This window comes from Erinaceus europaeus, chromosome 12, assembly GCF_950295315.1.
Source record: "Erinaceus europaeus chromosome 12, mEriEur2.1, whole genome shotgun sequence".
NCBI lineage: Eukaryota > Metazoa > Chordata > Mammalia > Eulipotyphla > Erinaceidae > Erinaceus > Erinaceus europaeus.
In genome coordinates this window covers 83,374,420-83,391,575 of record NC_080173.1, presented here as the reverse complement: position 1 = coordinate 83,391,575, position 17,156 = coordinate 83,374,420, and the positions used below count along the sequence as shown (strand labels likewise).

General features: G+C 48.4%; 1 protein-coding gene across 1 annotated transcript in view; it reads left to right on the top strand.

Annotated features, from left to right (window-relative positions):
• WSCD1 (WSC domain containing 1) overlaps nucleotides 1–17,156 on the top strand; it is a 46,167-nt gene that overhangs the window by 18,133 nt on the left and 10,878 nt on the right. Inside the window, exons 3-5 of the mRNA XM_060204198.1 lie at nucleotides 1,962–2,076; nucleotides 3,533–3,717; nucleotides 7,223–7,344. Of these exons, the coding sequence (XP_060060181.1) occupies nucleotides 1,962–2,076; nucleotides 3,533–3,717; nucleotides 7,223–7,344 (422 nt within the window). The remainder of the gene's footprint in view (nucleotides 1–1,961; nucleotides 2,077–3,532; nucleotides 3,718–7,222; nucleotides 7,345–17,156) is intronic.

Genomic DNA, 17,156 nt, shown 5'->3' with positions numbered 1-17,156 from the left:
GTCCATAGGACTGTCCCCTTCTTTCATTTGGGGGCTTTCTCCTTCTTCTGCCTCCTTAGAGGCTATCAGGATGGTTTTAGGAGTTGTTGACAAGCAGCTATTGGTGTTGACTTTGCGTGTGACTGTGGCCAATCCTGGAAGGTGGGTGACATGTCCACAGCTCAGGCAGAAGTGTGGACCCTGCCCTCAGTGAACCTTGAATCACTTTACAGAGATGGGACACGCAGCACATAGGCATACAGATTTTTTAACAACAGTTAAAGCTACAAGCATGAGCTCATAAGATAGCTCACCTGAACAGCACTCCAGCTTTTACACGCACATGACAGGTTTGAGTCTGACCCCTACTACCTGGGGTGGTGGGGGAGGAAGCTTCAGTGCTATGGTGCTTCTCCCTCTGTCTGTCTGTCTTGTCTCTTTCTGTCTAAAAAAGCCAGTCTGGAGCAGTGGAACCCTGGTGATGACAAAAAAGGAAAGAAAATGAAAAGGCCATGAGTGCCACCAAGTTCACCAGGCAGAATATAAGACTTCAGCAGAGTGGGTAGGGCTGTGATTATCAAAAACAAGTAGGAGATAAAGTGTGGTCCTGAGAGAGGGCAGGGACGGGTTCAGTGAAGTGATCAGGGGTGGGGGGAGGCAAGTGAGATGGGCATTTATCCACCTCACAGTGCGATGTTGATGTGTGTTCTTACCCTGCAACCACCTGATGGCTGAGGGGCCATCTCAGAAACCAAGAGTCACCTGCTGTGGCATTGACCTCCTGAGGCGTTTGCTTTGTGCCTGCATTGTGCTCTGCATCCTGCTGCACCACATGTCTCTAGGAGACATAGCCATCCTTGGGGGGGGGGGGACAAAGCAGGGCTGATTTGTGCCTGGTTGGGTCAGCACTGCCACTGCTTCCACATTCATGTCTCCCCTCCGTGTTCCTTTCCAGGCGTGTGTCAAAGGCTCAGCAGATTATCGGGCTCAGCAGTCCCATGCCCTCTTGAGTCCCACACGGCATGAACTGCTTCCACATCTACACTTACTTCCTCTTGGGTTGGCAGGTGTTTTTCTTAAAAGATGTTTATCTTCTTGTTTATAAGAACCTTCTTAAAGATGATTTGTTTGTTTGTTTGTTTCGTGGGGAGAGAGATCAGAGGCCTGATTCTTTTTCTTTTTTTTCCTTTGGGGAAGATGAATGGTTTACATTCAACAGTAAAATATAATTACATGGTACATTTGTAACATTTATTATTTTTTAAGATTTTTTAAATTTTATTAATGAGAAATATAGGAGGAGAGAGAAAGAGCCAGACATCACTCTGGTACATGTGCTGCCGAGGATTGAACTCAGGACCTCATACTTGAGAGTCCGATGCTTGATCCACTTCCCAAACCACCATTTGTAACATTTCTTAGTTTTCCACACAAAACTCTAACCCTCCTCCACCATCATGTTCCATGACCTGAACCCCCCCACCCCCACTTCAGAGTCTTTTACATTGGTGCAATATACCACCTCCAGTCCAAGTTCTGCCTTGTGTTTTCCTTCTGTTCTTATTTTTCTACTTGTCTATGAGTGAGATCATCCCATATTCATCCTTCTCTTTCTGGCTTATCTCACTTAACATGATTCCTTCAAGCTCCATCCGAGAGAAGGTAAAGAAGGCACATTCATCATTTTTAACAGCTGAGTAGTATTCCGTTGTGTGTATATACCACAACTTTCTCAGCCACTCATCTGTTGTTGGACACCTGGTTGCTTCCAGGCTTTGGCCATCTGGTGTGGTTGTTTTGCAGTGCTGGCACCAAGCCCTAGTGATAACCCTAGTGGCAAAAAAAAAATGTCTTCCGTGCTGGGCCTCTGAGGGTGCCTGGGCAGGAAGGGCTGGAGATGGCTGTGTCATAGCCTTCAAACAAACCTCTCCCCCTCTCTACCCCAGGCCGCTGAGTCTCCTCTGTGCTTCCCCTCCCTGCAGGTACATACGTGGGATGCTTCAGTGAAGATGGTCAGGACAGAACCCTGAAGGGGGTTGTCTTTTATGACCTGAGAAAGATGACCATCTCCCACTGCCAGGAGGCTTGTGCTGAGTGGTAAGTGTGGGGCCCCTGACTGTCCAGGGCCCTGGAAATAAGGCTAAAAGGTCCTAGGGAGCAGGCTTGCTCTGCTGCCTCCCAGCTGAGCTGGTATAATTAGAGCTCCATCAGTCAAGTCATCCAGAGCTGAGGCACTTCACTTATGAGATGACCTGGGGATGAGGAAGGGGCTCTGGGCCTAGGTCAGGACATGGGGGTCCAGCTCTGCCGGGAACCCACCTACCGTGTGACTTTAATGACTTCTTTTTCCCTCCTTAGCCTAAGTTGAATCATGAGCTTCCAGTAAAATACTTTGACCCACATTTCCTTTTAAACCATTTCACAAAAGTTATAGAAACTTCATGCTTATAGCAATATGGCGAGGGGTCAGGCAGTGGAACACCTGATAGAGTACATGTTACCATGCATGAGGCCCTTGCTTGAAGCCCCTGGTCACCATCTGCATGTGTGTTGGTATGGGGGAAGGAAGGGGGGTCTTGGGAGTAGGGCAGTAGTGCAGTGAGTTAAGCACACGTGGCGCAAAGCGCAAGGACCAGCAGAAGGATCCCAGTTCGAGCCCCCGGCTCCCCACCTGCAGGGGAGTTGCTTCATGGGTGGTGGAGCAGGTCTGCAGGTTTCTGTCTCTCTCTCCCCCTCTCTGTCTCCCCTCCTCTCTCCATTTCTCTCTGTCCTATCCAACGACAGGAACAAAAACAACAATAATAATGACCACAACAATGATAAAACAACAAGGGCAACAACAGGGGAAAAATGGTCTCTAGGAGCAGTGGATTTGTGGTGCAGGCACCACACCCTGGCAATAACCCTGGAGGCAAAAGGGGGGGGGCTGCTCACAGGTAGTGGAACAGCTATTTAGACTCCACTAAGCCAGAACCTTGTGCTGGTCCATGGGTGTAAACTGGAAATTTTAGAACTGTTGTAAGCCCATGCTTAAAGCATCAGTAGCTTGGGATCCAGTATGGTTGGGGGGTACTTACCCAACAGAAACTGGCAAATGCCGCAAGTGAGGGATTCCCCCCCCCCCCAGTCTGAGAAGCAGCACTGCTAGATCCTTTGTAACCTTTATCATGGATGGTTCCTAAGGGTCAAAACTCAGGGCTGACCAGAAGGACCATTGTGGGTTGACTGGCCCACCACAAAGGAGAGACCATTCCCAGAAATGCCCAGGATGACCTGCACGTCTGGCTGAAGACTAAGCCCTAAGGCCAGTGTTAGGCCCATGGCCATGGCTCCCACCCCCTTACCCAGACCTGCCCTTGGTTTCCAGCCTCATCCTTATCCAGGCACAGATCACTAGCTATTTCTTTTCTTTTTTTAAAAAAATGCTTTTTCAAGTTTATTATTTAAATAATATATGGGGAGTTGGGTAGCACAGCAGGTTAAGCACATGTGACACAAAGTGCAAGGACCAGCGTAAGCACCCCACTCAACCTGGGTCCTGATGTCCCTGCAGGTCCTATATCTATGCCGGCTTGGAGGCAGGTGCAGAGTGCTACTGTGGGAACCGGCTCCCGGCGACCAGCGTCGGCTCCCACGAGTGCAACCACGAGTGCAAAGGGGAGAAGGGCGTCTTGTGTGGGGGCGCCGGCCGGCTCTCTGTGTACCGGGTGGAGGAACTGCAGGCTGGTGCTGTAAACCGTGAGTATGCCTGCCCCTCCCGGGCTGTGGCCACCTCTGCTCTCCCACAGCCCCTAGTCCAAACCACATAGGACACCTGGACTGGACTAACTCATGGCTGGGTGTAGAAACAGTCTTAGAGTTCTAGCAAGTTGGTGGAGTGAGGGGTGGAGGGCACAAGATAGAAGATGTGGAAGCTTCCTAGCTACACATTATCCAGAAACGTTAATCAAATTGTCTAAATGCTCCTTATTTCTTGATCTACTTACTTATTATTTACACTTAGACTTCGCCCCTCTGGACTGACTTTTTCAGATAGAGGAAGAGGGGGGAAGAAATCATAGCACAGAAGCTTCCTCCAGTGCAGTGAGGGCCAGACTCAAACCTGGGCCACATGCGTGACAAAGCAGCACACACTCCCAGCTATCTTGTGGGCCCAGAATGTTCTTTTAAAAGCATGGCTGAGGGGGCCGGGTGATGGCGAACTTGGTTAAGCACACATAGTACAAAACACAAAGACCCGTGCAAAGATCCCGGTTCTAGCCCTCAGCTCTCCACCTGCACAAGGGTCGATTCACAAGTGGTGAAGCAGGTCTGCAGGTGTCTGTCTTTCTTCCTCTCTGTCTCCTCCTCCCCTCAATTTCTCTTTGTCCTATCCAACAAATAAATAAATAAATGGTCACAGGAGAAGTGGATTCATAGTGCAGGCAGTGAGACCCAGTGATAACCCAGGAGACTTAATTAATTAATTAAAATTAAAACATAGCTAATACCTACCTGCTGGAGGAAAGCTTCAGAACTGGTGAAGCAGAAGTGCAGGTGTTGGGAGTCGGGCTGTAGTGCAGCGGGTTAAGCGCAGGTGGCGCAAAGCACAAGGACTGGCGCAAGGGTCCCAGTTCAAGCCCCTGCTCCCCACCTGCAGGGGAGTCACTTCACAAGCCTTCACAAGAAAGCCTCTCTTTCTCTCCCCCTCTCTGTCCTCCCCTCCTCTCTCTATTTCTCTCTGTCCTATCCAACTACAACAACATCAATGATGACTACAACAATACAACAGCAAGGGCAACAAAAGGGAATAAATAAATAATAATAAAAAAAGAAGTGCAGGCATTTCTATGTCTCTCTCCCCCTCTATCTTCTTTTCCCTTCTTAATTTCTCTCTGTCTCTATCCAATAATAATTTTTTTTTAGAAATGAAAAAAAATTTAAAAGTACAAAACAAAAACAGAATTGGCCAGGCAGTCCAGAAATCCCTGGCTGCAGAATGAAGAAAGAACTAGGAATCATACTGGTGGTTGGGAATACAAAAAGGCCGTGCAGCTGGGTCTGCAGCTCTGTGTCTTTTGGGTTGGGGTGGGGTTGGGTGGGAGGGGGTTGGAATTGCTGGTCTTAGTGCCACAAGGTTCAGTGATTGTCTCCAAGTGATTCAGCCTGTTGGGTCATTGTATCACCACATCTGCATAAAGGAACATTCTGTTTCACTGCAACACTAAATCAGTGAGGATTTTTTTAGCTTTTTCAACCTCTGGGTCAGAAAGCCAGAAAAGGGCAACTGACCTCTTGGACCTGAGATTCAGGTGGGAAAAAGAAGAAAACAATTCCCCACGAATTTGCAAGCTAAGAACTTACTGAAGGCCTTTGTGCACATGAGTTCTGAGGTCCAAAAGTCTATCATCTGCCTGGTCCTGAAAGGGAGCCTGTAAAAATGAGCTTTGGGCCGTGTGGAAGAACAGACTGAGCAAATAGAGGCTGCCCTTGGACGCAGGTGTAACGAGTTCCCAGAGATGAATCCTCACTGGAGACAAGCTCCCGATTCAGAACTGGAGAACTCAGCAGGGAGAGAACAACCATGGGAGAGAGTCAGCTGATGCCTCACACAGCAAACCAGCTCCTTTCCCCAAGAGTTTTAGCTAAAACTCCTGCCTGGTGGAGGTGGCCACAAAAGGAGCTCAGCTGCATTTGTTTGAAGCTCAGGTCTGTCCTCATGATGAGGAGCCCCAGATTCATGCTTTCTGATTGTAAAATCCCCTTTATAAGATAACCTGCCTGTGCATACTGATACACAACAGGCACCATCTTTTCAGTTGGGAGACTTGGACAGGGAAGAAGTCAGAGAATAGGAGAAACACCCCCTCCACACACACACACGCGCACGCGCATGCGCACGCACACACACACTGGCCATGTTGAGATGATGGATAATGGAGCAGATGCTGGGGGCACATCCCAGAGTCTAGATGCTGCAGCTCATGGACACAGCTGGCTCAAGTCAATGGCAGTGCCAGACCCAACCCAGACTGTTAGGTTACTAAGTTTGACTGTTAGCTCTTCATCTGTCTGCTTTTCTTCCTCCTCCTCCTCCTCCTCCGCCTCCTCCTCCTCCGCCTCCTCCCCCTCTATCTCTATCTCTCTGTCCTGACATCTGGACCAGTAGAATTGTAATGGGTTCCAAACCCAAAGTTTGCTGCAGCTTCACAAGTTTAATTTTCCAGAGCCAGTTACTCATGCACACACAATTTCACCGCTCTAGGGTGATATTTCATTCAGAGAGAGAGAGAGAGAGAGAGAGAGAGAGATGCAGAGACTTCTCACACCATAGAACCTCTCATGTAGTGCCTGGGTTCAAACCTGGCGAGGCATGTAAGGTATCTTTCAGACTCCATGCTTTTCAGTTTTGCATGGAGAAATTATGTCCCCCGCCCCCCACCACACACATACTCATTCTAATCTGGTTCCAAGAGTATTGAGTGTTCCTGCTGTTGGCTAAAGAAGCAGAAGGCAGAGATGCTGAGCCCCAAGAGAGCATGTGTGAATGGGGGCATGGGACAGGAGTCAGGAAGCCATCTAGAGAAATAGTGATCAGTCTGGGTAAAAATGCTAGCAGTTGGTGCTGGAACATTCCAGAAGGCTTGTTCAGCCCTGAGGAAGCCAACAAGGGAAGGAGCTGGACGTTTCCACCAGAAGGCCTGAAACAAACTTGGCAGGAGGTTTCCTTTGTCACACAGGCTTGAGGAATATTCCTAGAATATGGTGGGAGTCTAAGATCAGAATAAAGCAGAGCAGCAGAGTGACTCAGTAGTTCAGTGAGTAGTTCAGATTCCAGCTCTACTTTCCTTTCACTGCATGTGTTAGAAGGACATAGAATTTCCCAGAATATGCACCTTTCAGCTCACCTACTACAGAATCTGGCACGTTATGGATACATGATCAGGAGAGGGTGATGAATGATAGCTGAATGGTCACCATCCCCAAAGAACGGGCAGGAAATTGGAGACCTGAGGTCAAGTTTCAGCCAAGTGAGCTCCTACAGATGACTTCAGGTGACCAAGCTGCTAATACCTGCTTTGCCTGTAAGTTGAGCTTGACCACAGCTTGTTCAGGGCAGTTTACCTTCTGGGATTAGAAACCATCACCTTTTAGGGAGACTGACACCTGCTTCAGGATCCAACATCATTAACTCCCTCTCAGTAAGTCACAGCAGCCACCACAGGCAACATTTCTCACAAGAAAACCCTCTCCTTCCCTGCAGGGAGGACCGTCACGTCCCGTGGGTGCTTCAGGCTGCCAGAGAATGTCACACACACCTTTCCCGACTCCCTGATCCAGACCAACGTGACAGTGGAGACGTGCTCAGGCTTCTGTTCCCAGAAAGTAAGACCAATAATCATTTCACAACCCTCTCTTTACACAGCCCAGTGTGGTCTTCAGGGAAGAAGCAGGTACCTACTCTGGGCAGCAGATGGCCCCTTAAGGGCACTGAGGCTGGAACATGGCAGGGCAGGGCAGGGGAAGGCAGCAGGGAGTCTGTTGCTGACACCTGTCATTCAAAGCTGGGTGAGAAATTGTCAGCAAAGGTTGTAAAGCTTCAAGGAGCATGCCTTTCCTGATGTGAGCTCTTGGCACAAGTGTTAGATCTTAAACAGACTTGCTTTGGAAGCAGACGGGTTCTGACTCAGAACTTGAGGGGAACTGGTGGATTTCCTGTGATTTTCTGACAGTCTTGAGCCATGAATCTGACTCCAGTGGACTAAGTCACCTTTGTTTTCCACCTGGACTGAGGAGGGGTTATCACTGTGAGAAGACTGGGCTGAGCACCCAGGTACCTCATGTTAGAAAGGAAGGAGAGGTTGATGAAGCCCCAGATATAAAAGGAAGGACCCAGGGAGAGAGAATCAAGTGATGTGGTGATGTGAACCTAGCAGGCTTCCCAAACAAGACTGAGATCTTGGGGACAGGGAGATGGAGCTCCTGGTTGAGCAAACATGCTAGAATGTGCAAGGACCCAGGTTCAAGCCCCTGGTCCCCACTTGCAGGGGGAAAGCTTTGTGAGTGGTGAACAGGGCTGCAGGTGTCTTTCTTCCTCTCTATCTCCCCATTCCCTCTTGATTTCTGGCTGTGTATATACAATAAATAAAGATAATACAAAAATGTTTAGAAAAAAAGAAGACTGACATCTTGGGCCAGAGTCTAGCAGTTTCAAGAGATTGGACTGTAGTTCTATTTTATTTTATTTTGAGAGAGAGAGAGAGAGAGAGAAATATTGAGAAAATATACTCAGAGAGACCAGAACACTGCCCAGCTCTGGCTTATCGTGGTGTAGGGGATTGAACCTGGGACCTGGGAGCCTCATGCATAAAAGTTCTTTTGCATGTCCATAATGATATCTCCCCTGCCCTTGTGGCTCTATAGGTAGACTTAAATGGTGGTAGGCTTGAACTGTGGGCTCCCCCATTTGTCCTGGGATTTAGTAGCCTTGATGGGACTATATGATACATGGCATTGTTACACATGGGGTTGAGAGAGAGGGGTGACTTGGTGATACTGACAGTGGTGATGATGGTGGCTATCAATTGCAGCTGATGTTTATGGATCATCAATTTCATGCCAGGTACTGCAGCTGGCACTTGATATGTGTTTACTCAAGTCTCATAACTACCTTGTGGGATAGGGGGTACCATGTGCATTTTGTAGATGAGGAAACTGAGGCAGAGTGAGCCTGAAAATTCTGCTCCATGTCACACAGCCAGTAAGTGGAGGATCCAGGGGTTCCACTCAGGGTCCCTCCTCTTGCTGGTGATTTGAAGGGTTTAGGAACTGGGATCTAGTAGAAGCAGATGCCTCCGGACATGTGGGCACCCACCCTCTGCCCCCAGCTGCTGTCCCCAAGCTTCCCCCCGAGGGAGTAAAAAAAACAAACATTTTCAGGTGCTTCTTTCCCCTGCACTAGTGCAACCTTGCAAGCAGTTCCCTCGTATCCCAGCATCTCGGAAGCCATTGCCAAGGTCAGCTTGGGTGTCAGGGCTCACTAGACACAGTGCAGGGAGCCAGAGGACTGTTGGTTGTCAGACATCTGGCCTGGAGGCCTTTCCTTCTCTCTCCATCTCGTGAAAGCCAGGCCATGGAGAGAGGTAGTGGTGGGGGTAGGAGCGGGACGTGTGGGTGGGGAGCTTCCACTCAGCTGCCAGACCTGCTTAGACACACAAGGAAGCAAGCACTCTGGGGGTTTCCTTCCGCCTATGGTTCAGAGCATTCTCTGGAGGGAGCTATAGAGGAGTCCAAGGCCACAGGCTGCACTGTGCCAGGTGGCTTCCTGCAGGTGATCCGCTGTGATTTTTCTGGCTTTCTTCTGGGGGCTGACTGACTGGTCCCTGCTCACAGCACAGAAAGGGAGAATATTAACACAGAGACACAGAGCAACAGCTCTCTCTTGACACCCTACCCTTTGTGTAGCTCACTTGATACTTGATGTGACATGGGGGGAAGGAATTGGGTGGGTCGGGGTGATTGAGAGGTGAGAATTCACTAGTGAGAAGGAGCAGGCGATGCCACAGCTGCATGTCACTAGGCTCCCCCCTTTTCTTTTACTTTTTTATTTATTTATAAAATGGAACCCTGCCCCACTAGGGAAAGAGAGACAGGCTGGGAGTATGGACTGACCTGTCAATGCCCCTGTTCAATGGGGAAGCAATGACAGAAGCCAGACCTCCCACCTTCTGCATCCCATAATGATCCTGGGTCCATACTCCCAGAAGGATAAAGAATAGGAACACTATCAGAAGAGGGGATGGGATACGGAGTTCTGGTGGTGGGAATGGTGTGGAGTTGTACCCCTCTTAGCAATACAATTCCACACAGTTGCTTCCCCACTGAACATGAGTATTGACAGGTCAGTCCATACTACCAGCCTATTTCTATCTTTCCCTAGTTGGGAAGGGCTCTCTTTTCTCTTTGCTTTTTTAACCAGAGCACTGCTCAGCTCTTTCTTATACTGGTGATGGGTACTTTACCTGGGACCTCAGAGCCACAGGTATGAAATTCTTTTGCATAACCACTATGCTATCTCCTTGGCCTCTATTATTTTAAAATTAGAAATTGAGAGGGAACACAACAAAAAATATTTAACAAATGGTAGCAGGAGGGATAGTCTCCCTTAAAGGTGTGTCTCTTCTACCCAGTGACCTTTGTGGGGGGCAGAATGTCTGGCCATAGCCCACTTTCAGAGAGATCTTGTGACCCTGCTAGCCACACTGTTCCTTTCCAGATCTTACAGATATTAAGGGCCAGCCTAGGCTACCCTGCTGGCACTTCCTTCCCCTAACAGTTTATCTTAGAGATTGTTCCAGTTCAGCACAAAGTGTTTTCCATTCTTTTTTTCCATCACAAGATGTCCTGTAATTTATTTAACCAGTCCCCTGCTGTTAAGCATTTAAGTTGTTTCCAGTCTTCTGCTTTTGCAAACAACATGGAGATGACTATCCTTGCGGGGGGGGGGGGGGGGGGGTGTCATTTTGTGTGGGTGGATCCACAAAAAAGAAAACAAATCCCAGTTGCTGCTGGGTCAGACTCTATGTGTCTGTGTGTCCCATTTTATTAAACTTGGCCAAATGGCCCTCGGCTGAGGTGATGTTAATTTTACAGTCCTATCCTGAATGTTTGAGAGGGTACACAAGACACCCCTTGAGACTTCTTTTTGGGGGAAGGTGGCTCCAGGTGCAATTTGAGGAGGTGTGCCTCCCCGTTCTTGGGGAAGAGGCGGGAGGGACAGGTTCCTCTTCTTGGGTCCAGAGAGTTCTATCTTGTGCTTTCAGACACAGAACTTAAGGAACGTCTATTTTCAGCTTTTCTTCGTATTTATGGGCACAAATCCAGGTTGCTGCAATTTCACATCGGGACAGGTGCCAAAAGCTACCTGCGGGCAAGATCTCGGGCTCTTATGCCATTTTTCTCCCTAACACCTTGTAGACCTCCCTCTGCGGTGTGTTTCAAGGACAAATTACCTGCTCAGCTCTTCCCCGAGCTGCTGTGAATTGTTCTAGCCAAAACCATGTTGAAAGGGCAGCCAGGAGTCTTGGGAATGGCCTAGACCCTTAGAGTGCACCGGCGCTGGGCTGTGTCCTGAAGGACTGTTCTCCCTCTGGCCTCCTTTGTATTGTCAGACAGGGGCAAGAGATGGGCATGTTTCCGTCAGCCCCATTGTTGAGATCCACAGTGTTTTGCAGCTGTGAGGAGCAGAATCATCATTTTCCAGCTTCAAGTTCAAAGTGGATCTTGGCAAGAAATAGTTAGTGGGAGGTGACCAAGCGCATATGCTGACGCTTGGACACTTAGGATGGAGGCTGCCAGCAGAGCCCAGTGATAGAGGTGACCCAGTCCCCACTTGTAAGGTCAAGCTCACAGATGGGGGCGGGAGCCCTGGTGACTCTTGTCACTTGGCAGAGCACAGACAGTGTGTGATAGACTTGAGAGGGGCTTGGAGGAGGGCTCTGAGGCGGACTGTGACTCTTTGGAAGGCCCAAAGCAGGAGGATGTGGCAGTGACAGCAGGCAGGGGTGGTGGGTTGAGGAGTGCACATCTGGGCCAGGGTGAGGTGATTTATTATTGTTGTTGTTGTTATTTAGTGGTAGAAGTAGCCCACTTGTCCAAAGGCTGGATGTAGTGGTCTGAGAGGCAGATCACAGAGTCTTGAATCCTTAAACTCAAGACTTGATATTTTTCTCTTTTTTTTTAAACTTAGTTTTTATTTTATTTATTCCCTTTTGTTGCCCTTGTTGTTTTATTGTTGTTGTTATTGATGTCATTGTTGTTGGATAGGACAGAGAGAAATGGAGAGAGGAGGGGAAGACAGAGAAGGGGAGAGAAAGATAGACACCTGCAGACCTGCTTCACCGCCTGTGAAGCGACTCCCCTGCAGTGGGGAGCCGGGGGCTCGAACCGGGATCCTTAAGCCCATCCTTGCACTCACTTTGCAATACCTGTGCTTAACCCGCTGTGCTACAGCCTGACTCCCAACTTGATATTTTTCTATTAGTGTGTTCAGGAGGGGGTGAAGCGGCTGGCATGGCCCATAGCTACAGGTGAAATGCTCTGGGATGGGGGTGGGGTGTACTCTCTGGTTCCCTTTGGGGAAGCAACAGTCCCTGGAATCCCTCTCAGAGATGCTTTGGAAAAGGTTTGACAGAAGTGGGCATATGTGTCGGCTCTGGAGTTAGGGATTCTAGCTATAAAGTAAGGAAAATGCCCCAGATGGCAAGTGTGCAGGAAAAACCTGTCCATGGAGCCAACCTTTGCTTCCCAGGCTCTCTGTCCTCCCTTCCCCTTCATTGCACCCTGTGGTTGCTGAGGGTAACTTCACTCAAGCCCCTTGGACTGACACACCCATCTGTTATAGGGGGACAAAAAGGCTGAGGCTTGCTTCTCCTCATCTCCCCCAAAGTTCATCACACATAATCTCAACAATGAATTAAGGAGAAAGCATAATTGTTTAGGTAAATGAAACTTTATTGGACACAAAAACATGTTAGAAAAGAGAGAGAGATAAAAGGAGAGAGAGAGAAGGAGACCTGACTCACTTACAGGCTTGATGGTCACATTGTGATCCTGGAAGAGAGAGCAAGGGAAGAGGAAAAACTTACATAGTTGCTGTCTGGGCCCAAGAAAGACCAAAAGATATAAACCCAAAACCCCGCCTACATCTTCTAAGCCACGCCTGTAACCACTCCCATCTCTGGGTGGTCCTTCCTCCCTCAACTTCTTCCAACACATCCACTCTCAACTCTGTGCTTCCTGGTGGGAACCATGTGGGAACTCTGCCATCACTGTAGGTCAAGGTTCTCAACCTTGGCACCTGGTGGCCCTTCCAGTCTGATTTTTCAGATCCCTGTGTTGTAGCATACTACTCATCCTGCCTACCTTTTTTTCTCTACACCTCCCTCCAGTTTTGACAATTCAGGTGACATGGCCAGGTGACCCCTACCAGGCAGAACCACATCCTCCACCCCCTTCGAGAGCCAGTGCCTTCCCCTTGGGGCATGCTTAGATGTACTTGTTGACTCAGCAGTGCCCAAATCTGGCTTCCACACCCCACAGGTGTCTACAGCAGCTGCAGCCCATCTGCAAGAATGATTTGCTCTCTCACCTCTCTTAAGCATTGAGGGTGGGCAAAAGGTGAACCCTGGGAATATCTATCTGTGATTTCCTGTTCTGAAGTGTCCAGCACCTTTTCTCCAGAAAGACTGGTGGCACAGAGGCCGCAGGGCTGTTCCAGCGGCATCTCACTTCTCCCCCCAAATCATGCCCAAATGTGGACATGGCTATGTGATGCCAGGACCATGCATCGGACTATAGTACAGCCATTGGAGACGTGCTCAGAGACTTTCATGCTAGGAGAGGGGTTCAGCACAAGTTGTTACGGGGTCGGGGGCAGGGTGGGAGCCAGCCAAGCCTGGGGGTGAAGGCCAGGGGCTAATCAAGGCAGGCTCCATGCTGAGGGTAGAGCTACAGGTGCAGGAGGCAACAGTCCAGAAGCAGAAGGGAGAAAGACCTCCCTGTGGAGCCCCAGTTCTGAGCATCATCTGAGGTGTATTTCCAGCCCTAGATAGAAAAAAAAATCTACTGTTTTTCTTCCCCTCAGTTAGTTACAATGGGTTCAGAGAGCTCTGAGAGTGCAGTTTGATAGAAAAAGAACATTTGGGGCAATATCAGCATCTTAATGAACTGACTCTCTGCCAGCAAGAAGGACCTGACCAATGTAATGTGTTTTTAAACACGGTAAAATGATCTTGTCTAATTTTCTGCTCTCACATTGGAGAGGGAAGAAAAACTGTTCATTTTCAGCACGCAAGATGCTGTCACCCCCTTCACTGGGACAGAAGGTGAGAATGAGCAGAGTGGGGGAGTAGAGGCACACGTATAGCTACCAGTTTGGATCAGCGGTAATTAATTTGGAAACCTGCCATTCGTGCGCAAGCAGATAGACTATTTGTGGGTGCGTGAGTCCCCGCAGTGGGGCTGATGAGTGAAATCTAACAGCATCTGCAAATACATCACTAACAAGAGCAGTGCCGCCACACTCCTGTGCTGAGATGTGATGATTGGTCTCCCTGCAGCTAGCTGCCAGTGGTTTCACTGAGAGAGGCGAAGGGTGGGGGGAGGCTGCTGTCTCCTTGCCCTTTAACCTCTCAGGTGCATTGAGTTGTCTGTGAATAGCACCAACCACCTGGATGGTCTCCCGCTGGTGTCCTTGTGAGGCTTATTCCTTGGCCATTTACTGGTGGCACACGCCCAGCTACCTGCATCATAGAAGGACATGTCTTTGTGCGGTGGCTCATTGCTGTCTGCCATGCAGCTGGTCTGGCTAAGCCCACTGGAACCTCAAGAGACTCAGCCCATCCTGGTGTCCTTGCTGGCCTGTGACATGTCATGTCACACCCTGTCTAAAGGCCAGGCATGTAGAGATCTGAGTGTTGTGAATTGCTACCATGATGCTAAGAGCGATTCCCTGGAGCTGGGAGACAGTGTAATGGTTATACAAAATAATTATAATAATAATCATCATGTCAGAGGCTCTGAAGTCTCAAATTCAATCCTCAGTACCACCATAAGCCAGAGTTCAGCAGTGCTCTGAAAGAAAAAAAAAATTATTTGTCAAAAATCTGTATATTCATTCCAGTCTGTTACCAATATGATGCAACTTTGAGTCTCTTTTGAAAGAATTCTCTAGGAAGGCCAGGCGATATCATTATGGCAGCGCACCAGACCTGTATGCCCGAGGTCCCAGAGGTCCAGATTCAGTCCCCTCATCACCATGTGTCAGAGCTGTACCATGCTTTGGTCTCTCTCTCTGTCAACAAGCAAATACATCTTTAAAATAAATTATTAAAATCCTATAGTAAAGTGCTCAATATTATCCTGTGTAAGTGTGTTTAAAAAACTGTTATTGTGGTCTAGAGAGTACAAAGGTAATACACATCTTTTAGAAAAATTGGGGATATGGCTATGGAGACAGCATAATAGTTATGTGAAAGACTTTCATGCCTGAAACTCTGAGGTCCTAGGTTCAATCCCTAGAACCAGCCAGAGCTGACTAGTACTCTCGGGTGTTACTTTCTATCTCTATCTCTGTCCCTCTCATTAAAATAAATAAAGTAATATATTAAATCTGGAGATTCAAATATAGAAATGAAATTCATCTCTAATGTTATCACATTGGCAAAAACAACTAAATTTACCCTTTGGGTCTGTCCCTTATATGCATACGTGTGTCTATCCATATGCAGAGCTGCTTTCTTTTCTTCTTTCTACTTTACTTCATCATCATCATCATCATCATCATCATCATTATTTTAAGACAGAGAAGCGAGAGATCACAGCACCAAAGCCCTCTTCAGTGTGGTGGGGACTGGGCTCAAACCTGGGTTGCACACATGGCAAAGTAGCACATTATCCAAGTGAGGTGCTTTGCACTTGCCCTACAGAGTTTGTTTCTCAGAATTGGGTCTTTCCTGCCATTCACTCCATTTGGGTGTAATGTGATGCAGAGATTTCTTTCACCAGGCTCTACCCTCCCTGGCTTCACAGCAGTCCCTCTCCTCCCCTCCCCTCTCTTGCCCCTTCCCTCCCCTCCCCTCCTCTCCTCTCCTCACCTCTCCTTTGCTGTTACAGACACTGCTCCAGTGCACACGACCCAGGTTCAAGCCCTAGCACCTACGGGAGGTGCTGTGGCTTTGGAGGAAGCTTTGGTGCTGTGGTATCACTCCCCCCCTCAACCGCCGCCCTGATCTGAATGAGAAAGTGGCCAGGAACATTGCAATCATCCATGCACAAGGCCCCACTTCCACCAAAATAAATGGAGTCTGCTCGTCAGGCATGTTCATTGTTGATGATTATTTCCTTGGGCTATATTGTCATATATGAACTTCCTGCAGCATATGGATATATTCTACACATTCACTTTTGAAACTTTGGGTATGTTTTGAAAAGTAACTCCCTGACCCCATCCTTCTGAAGATAGTAGAGCACTGGCTATTTAGTCATGGCTCTAGACATGAACTCTTGTCTCTGCTCTGTGACTTATATTTGTGTGAGTCATGTAGTGTATCCCTGAGCCTCAGGACCTGGTCTGCCAAGTGGCATTGGCTGAGGCAGACATGTCTTATGAAGAGAACTTGGTGGATTTGTGGGCTCATGAGGAGACAGTATGCCAGGAGATGGTGACAATGATGACCCTTATCATTCAGTTTTCCCTGCTTCCTTTTTTTGTGTGTATGTGTGAAATGTTTGAAGAACTGAGATCAGGCCTGCTCTTCTCACACAGCCAGTGAAACCCTGGTTCGTTGAGGCCTTGAGGTTGGGTGGCTTTGAGATCGATGTCTTTCCTCAGACTTATTTATTTATTGCCTCCAGGGTTATCGCTGGAGCTTGGTGCCTGCACTATGAATCCACTGCTCTTGGAGTCCCCCCCCCTTTTGTTGCTCTTGTTTTATCCTTGTTGTGGTTATTATTGTTGTTGTTACTGATGTCATTGTTGTTGGATAGAACAGAGAAAAAAATCGAGAGAACGGTGGAAGATAGAAAGGGGGAAAGAAAGACAGACATTTGCAGACCTGCTTCACCACTTATGAAGTGACCCCCCTGCAGGTGGGGAGCTGGGGGCTCGAACTGAGATCCTTACCGCCCATTCCTTGCACTTGGTGCCATGTGCACTTAACCCGTTGCTACTGCCAGACCCACTCTTCTTTCAGACAGACGTTTGGCTTTGAGGGGCAGGGTGTTGCATGGGGCGGGTTTGCTGTCTTGGAGCTCTGGGCTTCAGAGAACCATCATCAAAGAAGATATCCTGGAGGTCTCCCCAGAGTCACTCTAACTTAACTTCAAACAGTCAGGCAGCACCTTTGATGTTGGGCACATGGCAGGGGCCAGTGAATCAGCTCCTCTATATGCAGAGCAGATAGCAAGGGAAGACCCAAACCATTGTACCACAGCCCACATTTAACCTTCTGGATTTAGACCAACCAAAGTGGTTGACTGCTTTCTGAAAAGCACACCTGTCTTTGACTCCATCAGATCCTCTCACAGAGGGAGAAATCAAAACTCAGTCCATCCAAGTGTAAACTCTCCTCTTGTCTGGTTCCAGAACCCTTCATCATAAAGCTGGACTCCTGGACTCCTTTGACAGATAAAACCAA